Consider the following 26,111-nt stretch of genomic DNA (forward strand, 5'->3'; position numbering starts at 1 on the left):
TTTTTAATTGGCCCTCAGCAGATTCTAAAAGTATAATGGAATATGGCCCCCACCTGAAACTTGTGCTTGTCTTATATTCTACTTCTTTAATTAGCCAACTTTTCCAACAAATTCAGTCAATAAAAGTTGAAAGCATTTTCTAACAAATCTTAGTTTATACAAGCTTGAAATATACCCTTCATATTTCCCCTTCTTACAAGCAATCTTAGGCTTGTATTTTAAGGCTGCCAACAAAATAATTGAATATTGAAAGCTCAGATGTAGGCTCTTTTATTTCTTAAAGGATATTCAAGTATCAAGCATAATTGACATACATTTGATTGATTTTGCTAACTTATAACTTAACTTATGAGGCAATATAACTCACCTCCAGTGAGTGGCCAAGCCCTTTGTATTTCTTTCTGTATATATTGATTCGTGTTCACCAACACTATTTTTGCATTGTTTTCGTGTCACACAGAACGATTTTAAAAGCTTTTATTTCTATAGTATGTTTCGTGCCTGCACCACGTCTTTTTGTCTGGTCAGGTCTTGGAAGACCAGAAGCTTTGTGGTTCATAAAAAATGTTTCTTACTCAATACACCCTAAGCCTAACCCTTTTATTTTAAATTGTATAATGTTGGAGTTTTTTTGCCGTCTGCGAGGAAAATAAATGGGGCTCAGAGCCTCAGAATACTGAAATCTGTATTAAAAAATATATATATATCCTTGTAATTTGTTATTATTTGGTGCAGGCATGAGACATACTACCAATAGAAATACATTGCTTTAAAAATCGTTCTGTGTGACACGAAAAAAATGCGAAAATCGTGTAACACGAATCAATAGATTCATTTCGTGGCCATAACACGAAATGCCGTGAGACTGTGTTGGTATGTGGCCCTCAGTGAACAAAGTTTGGACCCCCTGTAGTACGCTATTCCTCTGAAAAAGGGGCATTGTTTAAAATCTAAGGAAAAAATCTTACATTTACCTGAATACAGTAGTGCTAAATGGTTTTCTCTTTAGATGTCTTGCTATCAACAGCATTAACACATAGCCAAACTCCTTTAGGGTCCTATGGTGGCTTTTCCCCAAGTGCATGCAGCTAATAGTTGGGGAAAAGAGTATTTAGTCAGCCACCAATTGTGCAAGTTCTCCCACTTAAAAAGATGAGAGGCCTGTAATGTTCATCCTAGGTATACCTCAACTATGAGAGAGAAAATGAGAAAAAAAAATCCAGAAAATCACATTGTCTGATTTTTAAAGAATTTATTTGCAAATGATGGTGGAAAATAAGTATTTGGTCACCTACAAACAAACAAGATTTCTGGCTCTCACAGACCAGTAACTTCTTCTTTAAGAGCCTCCTCTGTCCTCCACTTGTTAACTGTATTAATGGCACCTGTTTGAACTTGTTATCAGTATAAAAGACAGCTGTCCACAACCTCAAACAGTCACACTCCAAACTCCATTATGGCCAAGACCAAAGAGCTGTCAAAGGACACCAGAAACAAAATTGTAGACCTGCACCAGGCTGGGAAGACTGAATCTGCAATAGGTAAGCAGCTTGGTGTGAAGAAATAAACTGTGGGAGCAATTATTAGAAAATGGAAGACATAAAAGACCACTGATAATCTCCCTCGATCTGGGGCTCCACGCAAGATCTCACCCCGTGGGGTCAAAATGATCACAAGAACGGTGAGCAAAAATCCCAGAACCACACGGGGGGACCTAGTCAATGACCTGCAGAGAGCTGGGACCAAAGTAACAAAGGCTACCATCAGTAACACACTACGCCACCAGGGACTCAAATCCTGCAGTGCCAGACGTGTCCCCCTGCTTAAGCCAGTACATGTCCAGGCCCGTCTGAAGTTTGCTAGAGAGCATTTAGATGATCCAGAAGAGGATTGGGAGAATGTCATATGGTCAGATGAAACCAAAATAGAAATGTTTGGTAAAAACTCAACTAGACGTGTTTGGAGGAGAAAGAATGCTGAGTTGCATCCAAAGAACACCATACCTACTGTGAAACATGGGGGTGGAAACATCATGCTTTGGGGCTGTTTTTCTGCAAAGGGACCAGGACGACTGATCAGTTTAAAGGAAAGAATGAATGGGGCCGTGTATCGTGAGATTTTGAGTGACAACCTCCTTCCATCAGCAAGGGCATTGAAGATGAAACGTGGCTGGGTCTTTCAGCATGACAATGATCCCAAACACACCGCCCGGGCAACGAAGGAGTGGCTTCGTAAGAAGCATTTCAAGGTCCTGGAGTGGCCTAGCCAGTCTCCAGATCTCAACCCCATAGAAAATCTTTGGAGGGAGTTGAAAGTCTGTGTTGTCCAGCGACAGCCCCAAAACATCATTGCTCTAGAGGAGATCTGCATGGAGGAATGGGCCAAAATACCAGCAACAGTGAAGACTTACAGAAAACGTTTGACCTGTCATTTGCCAACAAAGGGTATATAACAAAGTATTGAGATGAACTTTTGATATTGACCAAATTCTTATTCTCCACCATAATTTGCAAATAAATTCTTTAAAAATCAGACAATGTGATTTTCTGGATTTTTTTTCTTCTCATTTTGTCTCATAGTTGAGGTATACCTAGGACGAAAATTACAGGCCTCTCATCTTTTTAAGTGGGAGAACTTGCACAATTGGTGGCTGACAAAATACTTTTTTGCCCCACTGTATTATGCTACTGTTGAGTAAGTGATGATTCTACAGTGTAGCTCTTTGGCAGGCTGCATCCCTTTTTCTTTACATCCTTGTTCAAATGCACAGCACTTGAGGCTGAAGAGCACTCTCAGGTGTTGGCACATCGAAGGACAAACCTCTTAATCTGGCGGGTTATCCAAAGGGCTAATGCAGCATGTTCTTTTGTCACATGTACTTCGCAATAGAAATGAAAAAGTTTGTTACAGGATAATTTGTTTTTTGTAATGTATTTGTTCAATCAACTACTATCCTTTTTCAATCAGAACCGTTGCACTTGTTTGCTTGTTTTGACCGCACGCCTGCTGAATATTAAAAGGTAAAAATAGATTTAACTTTACTGGCATTTGGGTTTTGATTCAATTTGCCTGTTATCAGGGCTGTAGAGGAAGACTAAATGATAACAAGCTTCATCGATGCGTCTTATTCCATTTAAATTGGACTTTTCCAAGATAGAATTTAAGAAAAAACTTGAATCTTTAAATTCAAAACAGTGTGGACGATTGTCAATCACGTAAAAAAAACACAAATTGTACACATTAAAAATACACAAGACTCGATATGCACAAAAGATTTTAAAGGTCTGTTTTTTTTTATTTTCTGGCATGTTGTCCATTTTTAAAATACACTGAAGACACTGATATGCAGTTTATCATCTTTTGTTCACGGTACAGTTTGACCTCAATTCCTATGTAATGACACTGTAATCAGATTACTCTACGAACACAAAATAAAAACACAATAGCTGGCATACTGTCCTTATGAAATGCATCATAGGGACAGGTTTGCAACAAAAAAGACAATGCCCAAACAGTCCAAAACAACCGATTTAAGTCAACGATAAAATCAAGTTAAATGCTATTACATAGGAATCTGTTAAATATCAAAAGAAAAAATATTAACAGAAATGCTCTTTTCACAAGTGTAGCAAAAGACAATGCATCGTAGATATAATAGTAACAGGTGACAAGTCCTAAAATAAATGGTAATCTCTTGCCGTTCTGTCATAAAAACCTGACAAACACATCTCAAGAGATAAGAGTGACAAAGACTCACATTTGTTCCAACAAGACACTGTACAGCTCGGGGGGGGGGGGGGGGGGGGAGGCCGGGGCTAAAAATGGTCGACAGCTTTTTAAAATTCTGCAGATCAACAGGCCCGCTCCTTCCATGGAAATCCAAGGCATTATAAAAAAAGGTAACGTAACTCCTTGTACTAAAGGAAGGAAATAAAGTCATCGGGCTCTTAAAAAAAACATACGAAACAAACTGGTAAACAGCAACAGGAGCGAGATGTCCCTGGTCTTTTTTCTTTTTTTTTTAAAGCAGACACCTTTTTTCTTCGACGGCATCTGCCCACCACACCAATCCAAGGGCAAGTGTAAAAAGTTGCACAGCAAAATGACACAATAACAAAGTACAGTAAAGACCCACCAGAACGTCGGTGTGTCTTTGCATTATGTAACTTCTTTGTAACAGTAAGCACACACAAAAAAAAAACAAATCTGGCATTTTGTGACAAATGAAAATTCCAGTTTGCTAATTCAATGCATCTAATTGTTCCTATGGTTTCCGAGTTGTTCCATGCTTTTGTCCTATGACTGATAGTTTGTCCGTGCCTCTTCCAGTTAGCAGTGTTCCCTCCGTGCTGCTGGTAGTGTTTGCAGTCTCTCTGCAGCATTTGTATTATGTATTACACAGAAAATACAGACTTTAGCTTCAGCTGGCTGGATGAGACCTATGTACAGGAAATGCTAAAACAGATCATTAATGGTAATTGGCAAAGTGGTGTTGTCAAAACACTATCACGGGGGTGTTAAAAAGAGGCATAGCTGTCCCCACGAAAAGGCAGAGTGATTTAGCAAAAGGCATTCGCATAGGAACTAAATGCTTTAGCACCATAGAATACCACTGGTTGGCAAGCAAAAATAACAAAACCTCCATAGGCAGAATGTGTCGTGACGATCTGACCTAATGTACAGACACCTTCCCTCATGCTGAGCAAAATGGATGATGAGGTGTCACGACTGAAGCTTCGGTGGGAGCGAATCCTCTCGATGAATCTGTCTCTGATGTCGCTGATCAGGCAGGTTCCCTCAACAAGAACATTAGGCTCCATCTAGTTGGAGTTAATTGGTTCCAGAGATTGGAGATCAGGTGACCTGAAAGTGGATTTACGTAGACAAGAGCCGAGGGCAGGAAAAGTAAGCAGGGTTGTGCTCTTGTGGACTTTGCAAGTTTCAGTGAAAACTCGAGTGGTAGCAGCCAAGTGTTATTTTCTACATGTAGCCATGCCATGTCTCTGACTCAGACACAGGTGCCTTGGTGCGATGGATGATGGGCTTTTCTGTTCTTTAAACCATGGGACTTGTCCTTAAAATCTGATGGTTTCTGCTGTGAAATGTCTATCAACGCACTGGCAACGATGAGTCCTAAAGAAGCAGAAAGAAAAAAAGGGGTTGTAAAAAACGAATAAGAAAAACAGCAATTTCAACAGATTGCTTTGTTCAGTAAAACACCACATCAATGGATATTACAGGCTTGTCTCTCTTAGTTCAAACACCCAATTTTATGGAGAATGTTTTGCAGCTTCCCGGAGTAAATTTGTTTTTTTAGCGGTGGGGATTGGAAGCACAATTTCAGCAGTAAGATCATAGTAGTTTTATTTATTTGTGAAGAATTGTATTTTTCTGTGTGTGCTTTGTGTGTTGTATGGCAAGTGTTTTTTGGAAGGTGCACAAGCTGGCTGTTTGTGATGTTGGTAATAGAAGATTTTAAGACTATTAATTATTACGTTTAATGAAAGTCGGACAGACTTATGGGTGAACAAAACCATGCTCTGATTAAAAACATGGCACTTTAGTACAAAACCTAGGCTGAGCAAAAGGTTTATGACCTTCTTTGTAAAATGTCATGGTCAGTGTGTGTGTGTGTGTGTGTGTGTGTGTGTGTGTGTGTGTGTGTGTGTGTGTGTGTGTGTGTGTGTGTGTGTGTGTGTGTGTGTGTGTGTGTGTGTGTGTGTGTGTGTGTGTGTGTGTGTGTGTGTGTGTGTGTGTGTGTGTGTTACCTGACTGTCCTGGAGGAGGTAAGTCTGAGAGCCCAGAGGGAAGACGCATGAGGACAGTCAACACAGCAGCTTTTCCTCCTGAACACGGCTCCATGGCAACGGGTTTAGGCGCACCCTGAGAACAAAGATTACAAATATTTCATTTACTAAAGGCACAATAATTAGGATTTGTCATTTATGGTTTGTAATAACAACACTCCTAGTTGGACCCTCCTCCCCAGCAAAAAGAGGGTTCGAGAGCATGCAAGCGTGTGAGTGAAAGCAGACTGTGTTTATTCTCGTTTCAGAACAAACTTCAAATTATTTGGTTCCATGTTCAACATTTTTGTAGCTTCCTCTTGTTTGTGTTTACAATCTTGTACAGAAAGATACATCAACACTAAGTCTATACATAGTGCTGTAAAACAAAATATAGGGGAAGTAATATGGAAATTCAAACAGAAAAATATCCCTTCATTTATAGCAATGTTTACAGTAAAAAACAACTGCATCCTGCAAAGACAACACCAACACTAGTACTTTGAGGCAATGTGGGACAAACAGGAAGCAAGATAACATTTGATTGATTTGATGGATTATAATCCCACAATCACTTTACCATCCAATTTTAAAGGTCCCATGTCATGGCCATTTCCACTGATCATAATTCCATTGTTGAGGTCTACTAGAATAGATTTATATTGTGCAATTTTCCAAAAGCACTTTGGTTTCTCATACAGCATCTCTGTAAACTACGTGTATTCACTGAATTTCACTCTCTGCCTTTAACGGCTCGTTGTAGCTCCAGTAGCTCCAGCCCCCACCCTCCCTGTGAGCACAGTGTGCTCTGATTGGTCGGGACGTTGTGAATCGCGCTAAGCTCCATGGAGGTGTGGTTTCCTTGTTTAGCGACAGCGAAACACAGCCAAACTCACCCTGAGCACACACAAAGTCACAGCCGAAGTAAAAACAATAAGTGTGGCTTGATATTGAGTAAGAAAAAGGTTGATAAACGCTGTGAGAATGGGTCTGCAGAGAGAATTTCACCGTGATCCCAACTGTCTGTTATCAGCCTGCAGCCAGGGAGGAGAGATCAGCAGAGCTGCCTGCACTGAGTGTGTGTGTGAGGAAGTCCGTGGATTGGTCAATTTGGACCAATCAGCGGGGGCTTAACGTAACGGCTCCGCGGATTGGTCCATTTGGTTCCGGGTAACGCATGACATCATGAGTTACCCGGAAGAATCAATGGACAGTGACGTATCTCCAACGAGGCGTTTTGGGGAGGTCTTTTCTGTGTTAGAGTTTTACTCGCTACAGGGTGTACTTTGAGGGGGTTTTGACTCTGCAGACCGTTTACATGCATAAAAACCTTCATAACACACAAGGGGACGGGTAATAACCGGAAAAGCATGACATGGGACCTTTAAATCAAAGTGATGTGGTAGCCATCATTGGAAACCCTTGGTAGTTGAGGATCAGGAGAACAACAGGCACACAGATTAGCCGCTGGAGTTGCTACATTTAACAAAAACAAGTGAGTGTGTGTGTGTGTGCGCGCGTGCGTGTGTGCGTGTGTGTGTGTGTGTGTGTCAGTCCATGTGTTGCGACAATGACCTACCCTCTCAGTTAATGGCCAAAACAGTTTTTCTCAAGCGTGAAAAACATGTCATCCTGATAATGAATGTCAAGGGTTTCACAACATGTTTTGGATGAGGGGAGAGAAATGGGGGAATAATAACATGTCTGAATAGAATTGACTTTTTTTCTGTGGCTGGCTGAATTGAAAATGGAGATGAAAGAGCCAGAAGAGACAACATGTTAGGGAAACAAGAAAAGAATCGGGGGGTGGGATGCGCTCTTTGGAATCAATGTGGAACACATATTTCACTGAAACACTGATGCTAACATGTGTTTTATTAATGAGCATTGACTCGTTCTTTCTTTATTTGTTAGGTATATTTGATAGTTGAAACTACATGTAGATTTGGAGTCCTTAATATAAAAGTGCAATCTTGTTCCTATGAAACATGCAGTGTCATTTCTAATGCAACCTTGTTTCTTTAAAGGATTAACCCAAAGATACTTTTGAACGTTGATTCTGAGAGGTTACTCAATTCGTCCTTCATCAAAAGAGAACCCTCTTTGCCAAATTTGAATAATTTGCAGAGGTTATAAAAGCTGTCCACATTGGCCTGGGTTCATTTCGATCTGCCTGAACTGCTAATCATCTGGAACTGATACAGAGGGACGGAGAGATGAGGAGAACAGAGAGCAGGACAAAGGTGGAGCAATGTGGGAGAAGAAAGTATATTAAATGTGACAGACATAAACTCGGATTGTTAATCAGTCGTTACACTGGACACAAAATCCAATTGTTAATCAGTGGTTAAACCTTTATAAGAAGCCCAACATTTACTGCACTTTTTACTCAGGCCATTTAACTTCACGAGTGTTCACAATACAAATTCTGATACCTCCAATTCAACCATATGTTTCATTTAAATAAAGAGCATACTTTACTTTAAAAATAATGAATAATAGAGGTGGAAGAAGTACTAAATATTCTTTGAATGAGTAAAAGTAGAAATACTGTCTTAAAATATTCAAGTAAAAATTATGAATTAAAAGTAGAAGTACGTCAGTACAGATGTTATCAGCAAAATATACTTCAATAATCAAAAGTAAAAGTACTCAGTATGCAGATTTGTTACAGTGTTATCATTAGATAACTATTGTGTTTTTATCAACAACAAATACATGCTATTTATTTTTAATGTGCCAGTTTTTTAGAGTTGAGACACATTTAGTTACTTACCCTTGATACTGGGTAGATTAATAATACAGCAAAGGATAATTTCATATAAAGTAAGCATTTTATATGTTTTTATAGGTACAAAATAGCTTGTAAATATAAGTGTTAAATTCATGTAGTGGAGTAAATATAATAATATTTGGCTCCAAATGTAATGCAGCAGGAGTATCATTAAATGTGATGCATAAAATGGAAATACTAAGTACAAGTATGTCAGAACATCAAGTAAAATACGTAATACTAGTCAAATGTATGTTCCGTTCCTCCACTGCTTAACTCTCTGATCAATCACAAGTGTTTCGCTGAACAACAGGAGACATGTTTCTGTATTGCAGACATGCCTTATCGAGCCTTACCGATTGTTTATCTGCAATATGACTCAACCCCATTCATTAGGGCCCATGATCAGAACACAGTATTCTCATATTGCTTCTCTTCGGGGACATTCATGATCGAGAGGCCCATTTAGATTTACCGCTTACATACAAGGGCAATTACATTTCCAGCCATTTCATGACCATTCAAGTGATTCTGCTAATGAGCAGCCACAGTATACAAGCCACAGCCAAGCAAGCATTTACTGTAACCTATGCTGAGTTTTTATTAAAGCATATTCCACTGCAAACCACACTTACATGGACCACTGGTTGAAACGTCATTACAGCCATTCGAAACTAATTAATTGTAGAATTCTAGAAATACTGTGTCAATCATTGGGCAGGGCTCGACATTATAAATGGCCCGCTGGCCCGGAAGCACTATTTATGGCACATTTCCACTGCAGCGGGGTAGCCCCGTTTGAGCATCCTTAAACGTCCTCGCTCTGGCCTCGGGCTGCCTCGCTGGCCGTCCGAGGCCGTGGCGCATTTCCATTACAGTTTAGGACCTGGGGTAGCAACGCATCAGTGTAGGCGGGGCGATCGGCTTTTTTTTGGGCCAATGAGATGTACGAACGTCGTCACCTTCTCAGTCGACCACCGTCACCTCCTCGGTCGACCACGGTGTGCTTTTCTTTGACGTTGCCATTTTTGTAGCTCCTCCGTTTATGAAAAACGCTGTGTATAAAAATGCTGCAAGCTTGCTTCTAGATATGTATGCGACGCTAGGGATGATCTCGCGCGCGATCTTGTGACGATTCTCTCTGACCAATCAGCAGTCGAGAGTGTTGACGTCACAAGTTCAGCCCTGGCCCTGGCCTGATAGAACCACGATTTTATGGGGCCGGAAAAGAGGGGAAAAGTACCCGCTAGCCGGTGCTACGCTATATGAAAAGGCCACCAAAAACTGGCCTGGCCGCTTGAGGACGATTGAACGGGGCTACCCGCTGCAGTGGAAATGCGCCATTAGACACCCCGGGCCAGCATAATGTAGGCTACTTTCCACTTGCCCGCTCGGGCCACTAAAAATATATATATATATATATTTTTTTAAATGGTCCAGTGGTATAGGTATTTTGACAAGCAATTTTGTTAAATTGTTTCGTTTATTAATGCTACAACATAGCGTTTTGTAAGGCGTTGTCTGATAAAAAGCAAACAGCTGTTTTTGCTGCGGAGCGCGAGCAGTCTCCCATGTGGGAGCGCGCTCCTTCACTACAGACTTTAGCACCATCTAACCATTCGCCAAAGAAGTTTTTAATACCAGCGGTAACCGGGCAAGCGCCGGGCAAAAAACAATCTTCAAATAAAAGAATGTCACTGGAGGAGTTAAAGGAGAGTGACAGGGAGTATGAGAAGAAGAGGGAGAGAAAGTTAAAGCCGGCTTGAGTGATTGATGGAGTTTGCTTCAATATGATGCCAATATAAACAAGGTATTTTGTCGGCTCTGTACATCAATGCCGATTCTGACAAGTAAGTGAAGAGTAGAAAATATAAAAGGTATTGGGAAAAGGGAAAGGTCCCAGCAGGTTAGGATAATGAAGGTTCTAATCTAGGCTATTACATGTCTAACTCCTAATGACAGGAAGGCAGAAAGTGCATTATACAAATAGGCCTTACTCATAATAGCAGACATTTTTTAACAATGACCACAATATAATTATTTTAATAAACCAAATATGAACAATTGAGGAAAATTAGGAAGAACTGATTAATCAAATGTTGTAGTAAAAGTAGTAATGTAGTTTCTGCACAAATTATTATTGCAACAAATGTGTTAATTTTCTTCATTATTAGTTGATATTTTGGACGAATGCTCTTGGGCCAGTGGAATTGTACCCTTAATGTCTACCCCTGCATTGGGTATTAAATGGATATATTTAATTTATTACGTGGCAAACGCCATTTCAGCCTTTGCTCCAGGGATAGCAATGTGTTGATGACATTTCTTACACATTGTCATGATCCCCAGAGAATAGTCCTTCAAACTCTGGTCTCATTTTTTTTTTATCTAACGCCAATTTGGCCTGACTATTAGATGGATTGCCTTACAACATACAATATGAAACCGGTTTACGTTTAGATTATATTCAATCAGATATTTTCTCTTTGACACATGGTTGTTTACTCTCTTTGTTGCCATGTTACAAAGCTATTGCTGTAGTTACTGCTCTACCTTGCACCATGCTCTTGTAACCTAGGAAGCCATTATAGCAACTTATTTCTTCTTGCTATATCTGCAAAGTGATTATATTAATCTAGGATAATCATCCAAAATTCAGAGTAAAAAATCCCATCAATAAATCATTTCATTTCAATTACAGAGGTGGCTTTTTTTTTTATAAATGGCTGTCTCCATTTTCATATCTTTCAAATGACACAGCCTGCAATTCCACCATGCATTAATCAAGCTCATTCATAATCTCATAATCACACACACACACACACACACACACACACACACACACACACACACACACACACACACACACACACACACACACACACACACACACACACACACACACACACACACACACACACACACACACACACACACACACACACACACACACACACACACACACACACACACACACACACACACACACACACACACACACACACACACACACACACACACACACACACACACACACACACACACACACACACACCATCCCTTTGACCTGCTGACAGGTGTCATCCATCACACTAGCTTTCTGTTAGCGCTTCCATATGTTGAATGCCGGCCATAGTGATGGAGACATCTGTGACACCGCAACCTGTGGGCCCGGATTGGCTCTCTGTCCAACAGCTGTTGACCTCTTGCTCACTAAAAGCAATGTCCATCTCCTGGGGTTTCAAATGGACCAAAAATGGAAAGAATTGGCACAAAGGCTTTGGTAATTTGCTCTCGGACCAGCTGGAGGGTCAAAGTGAGAAAAAGCTGGTAATAACTAATGCAGTGAGATCAGTGCAAACGGAGAAGAAGACCCTAGAAATGAGTTCAAATGGATGTGAGGGATCATTTTGGTATGGAAGTCCTTCTGTGTTTCCTGTGTTAGCTGGATCATCTATTAGTTGGGTTATGATATTCTAAAATATGCTCCGAACTATGTCCTTAAAGTCAAATTAATGTACGTTTATATATTCTTACATTAGCAATTTAACCTGTATCCAAATCAACCGTGTTTTAGACTCGAAAATACATTGAGGTAGAGACTTCTTTTATCATATAGTTTAGTAACAAACAAAAGCATTGCCTTCACTTACTCAGTGAACGCTCTGAGTTGGATGTACCAACAGATCTGAAGGATCAAATACAGAACCATTAGTGCTAGCGTGACATCAGTGTCCTCTTTGACATCAACAAATGCTTCCGATAGCTAAGTGGTGCCAGATGCTGACCAATCAACCTTTATAAAGAGAATTAAGCTCATTTCATATGGTTCACCTTCAGCTGGAGCCAGGGCATGTGATGGAGCTCTATGTGGGCCAACGCACACTGAAAACTAGTACTTCTTTTGAGATGAGTCCAAAGCACACAGGTATATTTAAAAAGATGGTTGAGTTATGACCTTTTGCTCCTATATATTAAAATTAGGGCTGTCAAACGATTAAACATTTTAATCAGATCAATCACAGCTTAAACATTTATTAATCATGATTAATCACCATTCGAACTATGTCCAAAATATGCCATTTCTTTATGTATATTGTTGTGGGAATGGAAAGATAAATGAAAGAAGGCGGATATATCCATTTAACATACAGTATGCATGTATGTTTATGATAACATTGTTCTGTCTGTGTAATGTTGTATCGATGTATATAGAGATGTACTACAGCAAAAGTATTCTCCGTCAGGACTTCCTGCAACAACACCACGCCGTTATCTTGATTCTGATTGGCCAGAAGACATTTTCAAAGACGTTCTATTGAGAAGACGATCACTACGTGACTTCAGTTTTCAAAACCGTTTCTATTCTTCGGTATTTCCAGACAAGTGACTACTGAAATCAATCTTACTAACTGCTGTCTGTGCAATACTTTAACATCATTTTTCATGGTGGGGCTAAGCCATTTATTGGTATGGCTGTAGCCTACCGCAGCGCTGCCACTGGTGGGATGTATGGGGCGGGCCATTCTACACATGCGTTAAATGCGTTAAATATTTTAACGGAATTAATTCAAAAAATGAATTACCGCCGTTAACGCGATGATTTTGACAGCATTAATTAAATTATATCACAAAGCTCAAGAATAAATAAAGAGAAAATGTTCTCAAATCTCAATGTGTTTGGCAGCCATTCCATTCCAGTGTCTCTTCAATTCCAACACAGAGAAATGTTGACAGTAGTTTATAGAATAATACAAATAAATGTTCATTTTACTCAAACACATAACTTTAAATAGTAAAACCAGAGAAACTGATCATTTTGAAGTGGTCTCTTAAATCTTTCCAGAGCTCTATTAGGGCTGTGCAATTAATTATATTTTAATCTCGATTCCGATTTTGGCTTGCAACGATTACGAAAACAACGTAATCGAAATAAAACAATTATTATTATTTTTTAAAAATGTATTGTGTTTTCAGTTGAATTATACTGAATGTTCAGGGTAATCAACAGTTAAAAACATACTGTTCACATTTTTTTTCAATAAATTGATGTTTTCAAAGTAAATGGATAATCGTTTTTAATAATCGTGATATCAATTATTGACCCAAATAATCGTGATTATGATTTTTGCCATAATCAAGCAGCCCTACTCTATAGACTTAATGCAATTAAGTATATGCAATACATATTTTTTGCAATCAGAGACTTCAATATAAAAAAGTTCTATGGCAACTACATTTCTGAAAACACATATTTTCAACAGTTAAATAAGTGTTGCCTTTTGTTTACCTGCAAGGTATGTTTAGTATGACCTTTCAGCAAATGAATAATGTTATGTGTGTGTACTTTACATCTGGACACCACGCATAAAGTAATGCTTCTCAACTCATTGGATGTCATTTGACACAAACTTTGTTTGCTGGATTTACCATTTAGACAGCAGTTAAAAGATTGTTTTCATAATGCCTTTATATTTTAAATAATGGGTAACATTTGGAAATGTGCCTGTATCCCGAATATACCGTGTACTATTTTACTAATTAGCATTCAGGATAAAGCTGAAATACATTCAGGACACAGGCATGTCAATCAGGTTTCTCAGGTGTTTTCTCTGGCAAAACTGTGATACTAACTTCTACAAAGCTGTAGGGACATCTAAGGGAAACTGAAAGTCAAGCATTCCTAGGTTCACTCTGCATCTTGAAAGGGTCAAGAAACAGAAGAGTGAAGACACTTCTTCCCAGTTATCGTTTCCAGAACAGCTTTGGGTATGGTTTACACAGCAATGCTCTCCAGTGGATGCAAACTCTCACACTTTTGCAGAGAGTGCAGAAAAGGGAGCAACACTCCTGGTATAAATGCTTGAATTGAACAGATTAAAGCATACATTCTGAGGACAAGTGTATAATTAACCTTTTACTTAAATCAAGGCAAAGCAATAGTCTCTTAAACTGTTCGGATTCAGAAGGTACGTAGCTGCTCTAAAAGCACAACAAAAAGGTGCACTCAAGAGAGCTAAGAAGCATTGTTTTTCTCCTCTTGCCCTTCACAACACAGTAATGCACGGTGAGTACCACTCAGCATTATACATTAATAGCTAATGCAGGGGCCTCTTTCCTGGTTGCCACAGTGATTTTATTCCTCTCAGCGGCAGGTGACACAGAGGTGGTTCTGGCTGAGGAAACACTGCTGGACCTCAGATGTCAATTTGAGGATGTAGCTCCCCATATTGCTTCAAGCTATGCTTTTATCCCATGTGTCACCGAGCCCTGGACTGTGCTAAGCGCCAGATTTCAGAACTGCTTTCTATTTTTATGGGAGGTATTCACATGGCGGGAATAAATAGGATTGGATAGAACATTTGGGGATGATCATGTGAGCCTAATGAATCACAATTTGAAGGAAATAGCATGCGTCATGTTCCCAGCAAATAACCCTGGAGGAGAAATGATGTTAAATGAAGACATGCACACTACAGGCAAACGAACAATCATGACATGTTCAATAAAGCATCCTGACGTCATCCTTTTAATATCAGAGCAATCTTTTTTCAATTCAGCGAAGCTTTTCAAAGTAATGACCACTTTTTTCCTAATACAACCATAACCTTTTTTCTTCATGATGACATCATTTCGCATAAAGAACATTTATAACATCGATTGAAAAATGTCAGCAAGTCTGTCGCCCTGATTGCAGAGGACAATTCATAGAGAGAGGGACATGGGAATAAAGGACCATCGATGGCCGATTTCTCACTGATGTGAGAAGTGGATAAAAGGCAGACTTATTGCGAGTGGAGGGCATGAGTTGGTTGACTACATCACAATGACGTCCAATTATGTGGCACAACAAAACTATTGTAGCGATGTCAGTGGAAGCACTTACAAATTCTGGATTGAGATTCTCCACTGGGTGTCTTTGGTGCTTTGAAGGACTCAAGAACACTTTGGGTGAAATCTGTGATGGTGAGATGAGGACAATACAACAAAAAAAAGTGCCAGGCTGTAATATGGAAGACTATTATGGTATGCAGTTGTCGTTAACATTGTGTGTGTGTGTGTGTGTGTGTGTGTGTGTGTGTGTGTGTGTGTGTGTGTGTGTGTGTGTGTGTGTGTGTGTGTGTGTGTGTGTGTGTGTGTGTGTGTGTGTGACTCACTTCAACCACAGGACGCAACAGTTCCGTTTCTTCTCCCCTGGAATCCAGTGAGAGCGCGACTGAGGCAAACGGACGACTGGCCATCTGCTGACGCTCTCTCATCAGCTGCTGTAATAACAAACACAGAAGGAGTTCGAAATATGGTTAAATTAAATAACCAAATATGAATAAATATAAGTTTGTACATTGATTACATGAAATATAGCATCATATATCAAGAGGAAGCACATTGGGGTTCGCATGATGTTGAAAAAACTGAAAAACATATGTTTTATTTCAGCCTTTTATATTAAAGAGGACTTACAGGAAGACACTTAAATCAATACCATGCATAAAAACACAACTTCTGACAGTTGGTAAATTCCAACTTCCTTAGTGCCATAAATACACTATATTTATGCAATATCCATATTAATAGAAATAAATACAATATTATTTAATTGTGCCTCTAAACCCACCAAGCCCAGAATAATTTGAGGATTTTGTTGTCTTTCATTTTGTATTAGAATATTATAGACCCTTTTTTTCAATATTCAAAAAACAAACTCTCCGCTTAGAAATGACACCATTCCTGTTACCTAAACTGTAAAGAAACTACACTCTCTTGTTCCCCACTAATCAATATTGTAAAACAACTAGCACCATTTCACCAGCAACGCGGTGTCGGATCGATATCTTAACAAGCCACCATTTTAGCGCCAAGGACATCACTGATGGGTATTGGATTTGTGATGAGCTTAAGTGTTGAGCATTAGGAACTAATTGTACTTCGGATTACAACGCACACAGAGCGGTTGTGATGATGGGCATCAAGATGTGCCTGTTCTTTACTGAAGAAATAAAAACAACATGGCTGCATATATTAGCATGCCTGGCTAACTAGCTTACAACCAAACGTAAGCTTGTTAGGTATTAAGCTAGTTGTATCTCAGCATTACTTTCAACTAACATCACGGATGCTGATGACGATGACCTAATCTTTTATTTTCAAGAAAAATGTACGCTAGAGGCGGTAGGACAAGAAACGTTTTTAAGCTTCTTCCTGCTCCTGTTGAACATGACAGAGATTATTTGAGAAATGTGTGTTTTTGTACCTTGAACGTTTTTTTTTGTTGTTGTTTGTTTTGCTTCTCTTTGTTATAATTATTGTTGTTTCTGACATGTTCAATAAATTGACTAATAAAAAATAAAAAATTTGATTTACAAAGTTTCCCTTTCTACATGGACCCTGCCTTTTTGCTTGGGAACGGTTAGCTTTAGCAATCTTGTAGCACGATTTTATTTAAATTGTCTATACTACGTGTGCATTTAAGACACTTTTAATATGGATTTTGGTTCAAAATGTGTCAGTTGGTTTTATTAGAAAGTCAGGCAGAGACATTGATAGCTTATAAAGTTAGCTAGCTTCTGCAAATAAAATCTGAAGGCAACATATTTGATTTCAGCGGCAAAATAAATGGTCATCAGCTAAAGTGAGTAGCATACATTTATGTACTGTGGTCTTACATTTATGTAAATCCAAGCATTGATTTCATTGTCCACCTCTTTAATGATTTTGCAGGTACACTCGATTGTTTCGCACTTTCCAATTATCTCACATTACCCGTACAATAAAACTGGGTCAATAGTTTTATGGCTCTGAGTTTTCTGGTGGTCTTGAAACCTGAATAGGAATTTGTCCTTGGTGTAGTAATGAACCCTGGCATTCTTCTGTCCAGACCCCCCACACTCACTCACTCTGAATTTAATTAAGTATTCATTAGTCTGGCTATTAATTGGCAAATTTCAGATGAGGTCTGGAGAGGTTGATAGCATTGTACAAGCAAACAAGTGAAGAAAAACTCAATCTTAAGATGACACTCATGAGGAATCAATGTCCCCATCTATGTGACAAACGGAGAGAGCCAGAGCACTGTATTCGTTTTATCAAGTTGTTATATTTCTGTTAGGGGTGTACACAGGAAAACATGGAAATGGTGTTATTCAATTATGTCAAAAACCTTGATTAGATATTTGAAAGCAAACATTGCCTCATTATTAGTACTGGCTCATGCTGTTCTACGTCCAGCACTTCAATCATCTGTGGCTTTTTATAGAGGTCGACTAAAAAAAGACCTTGCACAGGCTTACAAGCAAAAAATCAAAACAGCATGTTTTCAAATATAGCTGATCTTTAAGAAACATTTTGAGTAAATGCACTCTAACCTGTCTGAAACGCAGGAAATGGCAGACACCAATGTAATGAAAAGCATTTTCTTCTTGATATTCAACAGTGAAAATCACTTCCTGACACAATGACGTCTTCTAAATGCGTGTTCAAAGTGTAATGTGTTTATTATTTATTTTAAAATGCCTAGGCTTCCACCTTTTTTTATAAAATAAAAGAAGTCAAAATGTAAAAATGCAAAAACTGAGAAATATGGTCAGTGGGTTTTATTTATGTTTTGTGAATCATAAATAAGGCATTTTTTGTATCGATGCAGCCCATAATGACACATTTTGAATGATCAACACTGGCTAGTTGTCAAGGATCACTGAAGGGGGAGTGAGTGAGAGAATTGTTGAATCACTCTGAAAACATTCCCCGGGGGAGGTTAAGGTGGGACAGAGAGAACAACAGCCACATGAAATTGAGATTGATCACGCGATTGATTTTTCTTTTTGAAGCGTTGATTTCTAAACTTTAAATCAAAGGGCTCGGGTTAGATTGTTGGACATCTCTACTATTAAACATCAAAACCAGCAACACCAAACCGCTACATTTAAGCTGCTGGGCCACTGCAGGTCAAAATGAGAAATTTTTGCCCTTTTCCAAAAGATAAAAGCAAGATGGAGGGCCCGGCGGGGTTGTTGCAAAACAAGAAAACAGCTCGCGGCTTATTACAGTTTCCAACACAAGAGCCTCAAATCCAACAACATTCATCCTAAATGTCAGATAGCAGTAATGTTATTTATCATGTTGCAGAATGCATTTATAGCAAAAAAGGAGAACAGAAGCTTTTGCTGTGTGCGGCGGCACAGGCATCAAAGAATGTGCTTGGAATACAATCATCAAAAGGCCACTGTATTACCAGATAGACTCCACAAATGAACACTACTGTAAGTAAAAGACAAAAGGCAGGAGTGGACCCTTCGAAAGCAAAAACTCGTTCTGATTTGGTCAAGAACACAAGCTGGAGCCATTCACTTTTGCGATAAGGGTGCACTGCTATGCCTCTTGATTAACTTGGCAGATGAGTGCATGAATTATCCGTCTTTTGAATACAGCATTTTGCTCCCTTCATTGGATCCTATAAAAGGGTATGTGTCATCCCGCCTCTGAGCATTTCCTACACCTAAGCAGGTCACTTTGTCCTTTTCAAAGATCACTGGCTGTGCCCACAAGGCGCTGCCCTGCAGAAGAAACTGAAGGAAACAAAAAAAAACGGAAAATAAAATAAAACAAATGCTTTCACAATCTGTACAAACAATGGGATTAAAGGACTAAACTCAATGAAGATATTCCATCACTGTATGCCATACTGATGGTTTTGTGTAGGCTTAAGAAGCAAGAACTCAATGAAATAGAAAAACTTAAAGTCGTGGTAAAAAGATAAGTAATAAGGTTCAACTCTAACATATTCATTAAATGTTCCCTTGCTGTAATTTCTTTTTGCTCATTAGTGGTACAGTCCAAGGGTAAACAATATCCTGAGTTCCTATCCAATATCCTAATCACAGGAACGCTCAATCATCTGTTTCTTTAGAGGAAATTATTATAGTGCGAACTTTAAAGCCGAACACGGGACAATCAAGGTGACCAGGGGCTTAAGAGCAGGGTAATCTGATTATAGCAATCGATGGCCGCTGATTGAGCTGTTCAAGGGGCATGGGAGGATTATGTGGACAATGTGTTGCTTTCAGATTTGTCAATGCAAGCACATAGATAATAAGAGTTGTGTTGATCGAAATGGGTGGTTTACAGTCACTAGTATTACACTGAGAACGTATATATGTTCTTTCCTTTTACAGAAACAACACTTTGTTCCGAACAACTACAAATCTGAATGTAAAAAGCCAGTAAATAAAGCCAGCTGGGAGGGCATCAAAATTAAAATAACACTAATCCCCCTAAAATTATAAACCTGGACCGCAATGCAACTTTATCTGCCATCAAATATGTGCAAGCTGACATTCTCTTTAATAATATCAGTGTTAAAGTTCTGTAATTCTACCGTGTGCCTCACAATTGTTATGACAAATTATAAAATAATTGTCACCGTGAATTTCTTGGTGACAATTCAGGTAGTAGTTGATCAAATAGGTAAATAAAAATGTGATCTGTTGGTGGTGAAAGAGAAAAAGGTATTGTATCAAACCAATATTGTTGTCTCTATAGCAACACCACTATCGTTGTTAAATAATGTACATAAGATTCATAAGGTTCAAGAAAAGCGCTATAGAAAAAAAGTTTTTTTATTATTATTATAAGACAATAAGAAATTAACAACATCAGTGAAGCAGAAAACATATATGCTTTTTAAATAAATATCCTTATTATTTAAGTGTCGATTTATGGAATGCTTAAAAAAAAATGGACCTTTTTATGGTAACGGCTGCTGAATAATAGTTTGGAGGGCTTTCAGAGTGCCGCTCACACCGTGTTGCAAGCGTTTATGCACGTGTTGGTAAGAGTGTGTGAGAGAGATAAAGAGAGCATTAGATAAATCCACATGTTTGTGTGTAAGACATCTTCCGTGTTGCAGTCTTGTGAAATGTCAGCGCCCCCTCCCCCCCCGTTCCCCCCACAGGTAGCTTCAAAGAGGTCAGCCCTCGTCCTCCTCCGTGGCATTTACAGCTGCCGTCTTTTCATCCCTTTGTCCCCCCCCCCCACTCAGGACCCCAGTCTCGTCACTTATCCTCAACTCAAATTATTCAAATACAACCGTTGCCCCTTTGCAACCAAGTCCTTTCAACTCCTGACAAAAAAGAGAAATTGCTTATCCAATTAGTGCATTAGTGTGCTGGAAGATCTGCTTTGAGTGGATAAGAGCACTCCAGGAATTACACATTTACCACCTAATGTTTCTTAAGAGGCTGTTTTTCTTATCTTCAGCTCATTTCCACATTACAAACAGACAATGGCAGCTTGGTTTAGAACAAATATTCATGTCAAATGTCTTGAATTACATTTTTCTTTTTAAAAACGGTTTCATTTTTAACACATAGCTGTTTATGTCAAGCAGGAAACGGTCGGACTTCAATAGATTCCAAACCAGGAAGCCAATCCAAAAAGATCAATCACTATCAGACTTCCATATGTCACTGGGCTGGATCAGTGACTCATTATTGTCCCAGCTATCTCTAGAGGCCTCATTACCACTAGTTTATTCCATGTACTTATGTTAAATGGGGGCTTGTGAGCTTTAGATGGCCTCCAGCCCAAATCCTCCCTGTCCATATTTGGACAAGCCTCGTAAATGCATGGGCTGATCACAAGCCCTTTTAAATGAAACAGGCATAACACTCAGCCAATCATCTGATACCATACAAGACTCGCTCCTGTCTCTCAACACAAGTGAGTCATCACAAATTCCATTGAAACTCTGATTCTAACTTCACTTTACTTTATGATGGGATGCTGTATGCAACAAGGCTGCCGGCTATTATTACAAGCCATTTGGGAAATGATTTGTTATTAATGCCATCACAAACTGGATCACTTTTTTGTATGTGATGAACGTCAAAGGGCACTCTTTTGATTTAGCATTGGATTCCTATAACATTGTAGGATGGACAGTTAAGGAACAATTTAAATCGTAGAGCACAACCAGAGATGTTTTCTTTCATAATACCTTGTTCTTCATTTCCAAAAACTGGTCAATACAAATCTAATGAACTGGGATTTTTGTAATTGGCCATATAAAGAAGAAAGGCATTTAATTAAGACAAATGCTGATTGTATTGTACCATATGAGGAAGCTAAAAAATAACAGCACAGTTTATAATTCTTAATATTTAAAATGTCTAAATGGGGGGAAATATAGAAACATCTTTATATGCTTAACTAAAAATATACATTCATATGATACTTTAAATTTGACAAGAACAAATGCACTTTTGGTTTTGTTAACCGCAGCATGAAATTGTGCGCACTTTGAATTAGAGACTAATACTTTAATGTATAGTTTCCCTTTAAGAAAGCAAATAAACATAAACAAAACAAAAATGTACTGTTCCATATACATTTTTTTAAAGAGAGATTTATTATGTCTGCACCTGTCTGATAACAGAGTAAAACAAATGAGAACAATATTTAAATTGGAGGTTGGCCAGAGGACAAACTGTTGTTTTTATTTGTATTCAATTCTATGATAAATGTGTGTTTGTGTTATTAAATGGGTACTTTTTGTATCAGTCATAATGGTGGTAATAAACATAAGGCTCTACACCTATATAAAAAGCTTACATTGATTGCAGCTTGAGGTCTGCAGATATAAAAACAGCTATAGTGGTTTGACCTTATAGCTAAAAACATTCCAGACTCGAGTACTTACATAAGTGGATGCCCCATTCCAAACATAAAAGCATTTTACTCTGGCAGGGTGATAGACAGACCTTAACTACTTTAGATAACATCACTTCAAATTGTCCTGCTGGTTTTGGACATGTGAAATGTTGACAGCCACATGAGATGTTAAAGTCTACAAGCAAAGCTGAAAAGGCACTGAAGCCCTGAAGACTGTCACAGCTTTCAGGAAGAGGTGACCAACAAACAGCTCATCTTTACATCTTCTGGTCAAAAGTAGGGCAGCTGAAAATGCCACGGCAGGAACCTTAAGGTATTCTTTTTCTCAGCTTCATAAAGCCATGTGGCAGACATTTTTGAGAAACTGGTTAACCAGTATGACGGCTATATTTTGAACCTTTAACAGGATTTAACTGCATAAAGGATTAGGATAGTCAGATTGTAGCTACAGTTTTAAAACCTTTTCAAATCAAACCTGGATAAATCAAAAATCAGCAGCCAACTACAGCTGTAGCAAAAACCCAACAAAAAGGTTTAGGAGTCAAATTCAGAAATAAGATCACTATGAGGAATGTAATGTTTTTAAAAAAAAAGAAGCTAAATAAATAAATAATGTCCTGTTGCTAAAAAAAAGTTTAACGTAACTTTAATTAATAAATACAAGCTGATGCTTCATCCACAAACAACTGTCAGTCCTTCTCAGAGAATGAGAAGTATTTAGTTTGGCTGGTGACAAAACTTTTCAATCACCTGAAATTGAGAGATGAGAGATCTTAATTTAAATATGAATCTGTCTTCATGTGGCAGCTGAAGGGCAGTGACAAACAGATGACGGGAATGCCAAGAGCAGACAGCAAAAGCGAGCAGAATTTCAATGACGTGAGCCCATCTGCCTGCATTAACTTTTATTGACTTTAATTCTTTGGATAGGCATGATTCCCGAGTTGCGGTAGCTATCATTCTTGTTTACTTTGATATATCAATTACAGGGTATAAAAATGTGGATCTTTTGATAATCAATGTCATGCCCAAAGGGGAAATAAATTGTGGGAGTTTTATTAGCAGACTGCGGGTCATAAGGCTGGATGAGCACCAAGTGAAACTTCCTGATATCAAGTATCTGACAGCATCTAGGAGAATACAGGATTGGGTCTGAAGAGATGGAAATGATGGCAGCTTTTAAAGAAACCAGGAACCACCACATGCAGTTTGAGTTCACGGCTGAATTTACATATATTTGCGCACTTCCTCCATTTCCTTACTTCCTCTTTCTTGCCCTCTTATTTATTTATTTGTACTGCCAGTCATCTCATCTTTCATCCCCATCTTTTCTCAACCCCATCTTTCAAAGAAACTCTGAATATTAATGTTACTTTCTATCCCCTTTTCCTTGAGTTATTCACAGTATCTCGACTTACTTCAATCATTCATTTCTGAATGATCTCTACTTTAAACCATATTTACTTTTGGAGAAAATAAACCTTTCTAAAATGTGACGACTTGGCCACTAGCCATTGACACATACTGACCTTTTCGATTGTTGTTTAGATTTTAACAATAATGCTGCCTTAGCTAGCATATTGTTAAAGTATTTCTACAATGTTAACTGCAAGTTTTTTAAATATTGTAATGGTCATATGTCCACAGAATGTGTTTTAAGGACTTACTTCTCTCCGTCGTGAAGCCCAGCAGGTCTGTTTGATCTTCCAAACCACTGCAGCCACCAGGAGGAGAGACAGGAAGCAACTGGAGGAAAGAGAGGAAACAATATCAATCAGCATGACTTTAACTAATAACATCTGTACCCGAGGAAGTACACACATATTTCCATTGCATATAGGTAGCGGTCAACCCTTGGGTATTTCAAAGCATCAGTAGATACTAACAGAATATGAACATGCAACCTAGAATATTGTAAGATTATCTACAATATATATTGGATTTTTTAACAAATGTTGTGGTTTTACATTCTCTTCCAAGCATTTTTTAGGAATTTACATGTCAATCATTTGTATTTTCACACTGTTTTCTTGATATATTTAAACATTAACGCACACATTTGAGTCTTTCCTCATGTCTGCCAAATAAGTTTGACTTTCAAAATGCACTCACATCTTACGCTTTTAATTCAGACAATGAATTACACAGATTTCTATCAAGGTTATATGTCCTGTACTTATTGTGCTGCTTTGCATCCTATATCTATATGCATTGCACACGTTTTTTGATTTTATTAAAGCCTTTACTGTATAATAGGTGATATAGTATTTTGTGAAAAACTACTTAGCAACTACATTATTGGGAGGCGTGTGGCGCAGTGTATAGAGCCTTGGTGTTGGGATCAGGGGGTCACAGGTTCAAACCCCACTGCAGTCAGCGTCGTTGTGTCCCTGGGCAAAACACTTCACCCCAAATTGCTCCTGTGGGGATTGTCCGCTGTTTTGAGTACGTAAGTCGGAGGCAGTCGGGCATTCGCGGCGTTCTACTCAGGTTGGTGTGTCCCGCACCGTCGTTGCTTTACGGCACATTTTCACACCTCCCGCGGCCGATTCAACAAACAAAGAAACAAAGAAAGTCGGCCAAAGAAATCACTCTGATTGGCTGTTGCCTCTTTTGAATGACGAATACACACTACCGCTGCCTGCTGGTAAGGACAGTTATTGCCACTCGTCGACTGAAGTCTTTGAGGTGTGTTCGTAGGCGGGCGGCGTTGCCGACACAGGCGACGTAGCGGACGTAAAAGTCGGGATGCCTTCGGTACGCGTTCTTTGGTCTCAGGTTGGTGTGTAGCGGCCTTAACAAGTGACATGTAATGTAATGTAACATGTAATTATTACTGCCTCAAACAGGATAGACTTGAATATTCATAGTAGGGTTGCCAGAAACTGACCATGATCAAAATCGATTATTCGGCAGCCCTGGCGAATAATATTCGATTATGGAGACTGTAACGAATATTCGAATAATAGAATAATCACTGGCATCCCTAATTCATAGTTTGGCTCCTACTTTAAAAAAACGAATATGATATGAAAAGGTATCACATCAATTTCTTGGCAAACTGAATATTTTGGCCGATTACTTCACTTAATAACCCAAGAGTAAAATCATTAGTCAAGGGAAATTCAACAAGGTCCGAGGGCTGCTTGAATATAAAAATATGACTGATTGAAAGCTTCCACTTCATTATCCTGGTGACAGATGAGAACGGTAGGATTATTATGGGCTGAAGGGAAAGAGATCGTTGTCACAGCAACACATAAGACACTGATCAATGTGGTTTGGTGAAAAAAACATGGCAAAAAAGGTGAACTCTTTAATCGATATTCATTTACTAACACGTATTTGATGATATCCTTCTTTCTATTCTGTACCCACTGGATGAGAAGGACTCTTTTCCTGTCGTCCAGGAACAAAGAAAATCATATTTGGATTTGAAACCTATACCGTAATGTAATATGACCAATGAGCCCTCGTCTTCAGGGACATGCCACATTTCTAAAAGAAAGGGCAGCCTGGTCCAATAAGCACATTTCACCAGAGACACATGACTAGCTCCAATATCACAGGCCCTTTTGTTTCATATTTTAGCTCGCAGTCTTTCATTTTGCCGGCCACACCTGCAAGTCAATTGAACGATAACGTCTGTGAGGAGCGTGATAACACTTCAGCCTCTCAAATAAAGCAAAGAGTGGGCCGCCAAGCTTTATAAAAGTAGCATTTATTTGAGAGGTACACACTTTCATTCTTTTAGAAATACTTGCACCATCTTAGAACGCTTTGAAGATAACAGTGAATGGAGAAGGGGGGGAGCTGTGTGGGCTTCAATGACATTTCCATGTGGCAGAAGTGACAAAAATCCCTAGACAGGTGTTTGGCTTTCATCA

The 26,111-nt window shown here is 38.9% G+C and overlaps 1 protein-coding gene across 1 annotated transcript in view; it reads right to left on the reverse strand.

Annotated features, from left to right (window-relative positions):
• Positions 1-3,263: 3,263 nt before the first annotated feature.
• atrnl1b (attractin-like 1b) overlaps positions 3,264-26,111 on the reverse strand; it is a 74,953-nt gene continuing 52,105 nt past the window's right edge. Inside the window, exons 25-29 of the mRNA XM_079658475.1 lie at positions 23,892-23,970; positions 15,717-15,824; positions 15,446-15,517; positions 5,769-5,883; positions 3,264-5,133 (exon numbers count right to left, since the gene is read on the reverse strand). Of these exons, the coding sequence (XP_079514601.1) occupies positions 5,009-5,133; positions 5,769-5,883; positions 15,446-15,517; positions 15,717-15,824; positions 23,892-23,970 (499 nt within the window). The 3' untranslated portion in view covers positions 3,264-5,008. The remainder of the gene's footprint in view (positions 5,134-5,768; positions 5,884-15,445; positions 15,518-15,716; positions 15,825-23,891; positions 23,971-26,111) is intronic.

Source organism: Notothenia rossii (genome assembly GCF_949606895.1).
Source record: "Notothenia rossii genome assembly, chromosome: 11".
Lineage (NCBI taxonomy): Eukaryota > Metazoa > Chordata > Actinopteri > Perciformes > Nototheniidae > Notothenia > Notothenia rossii.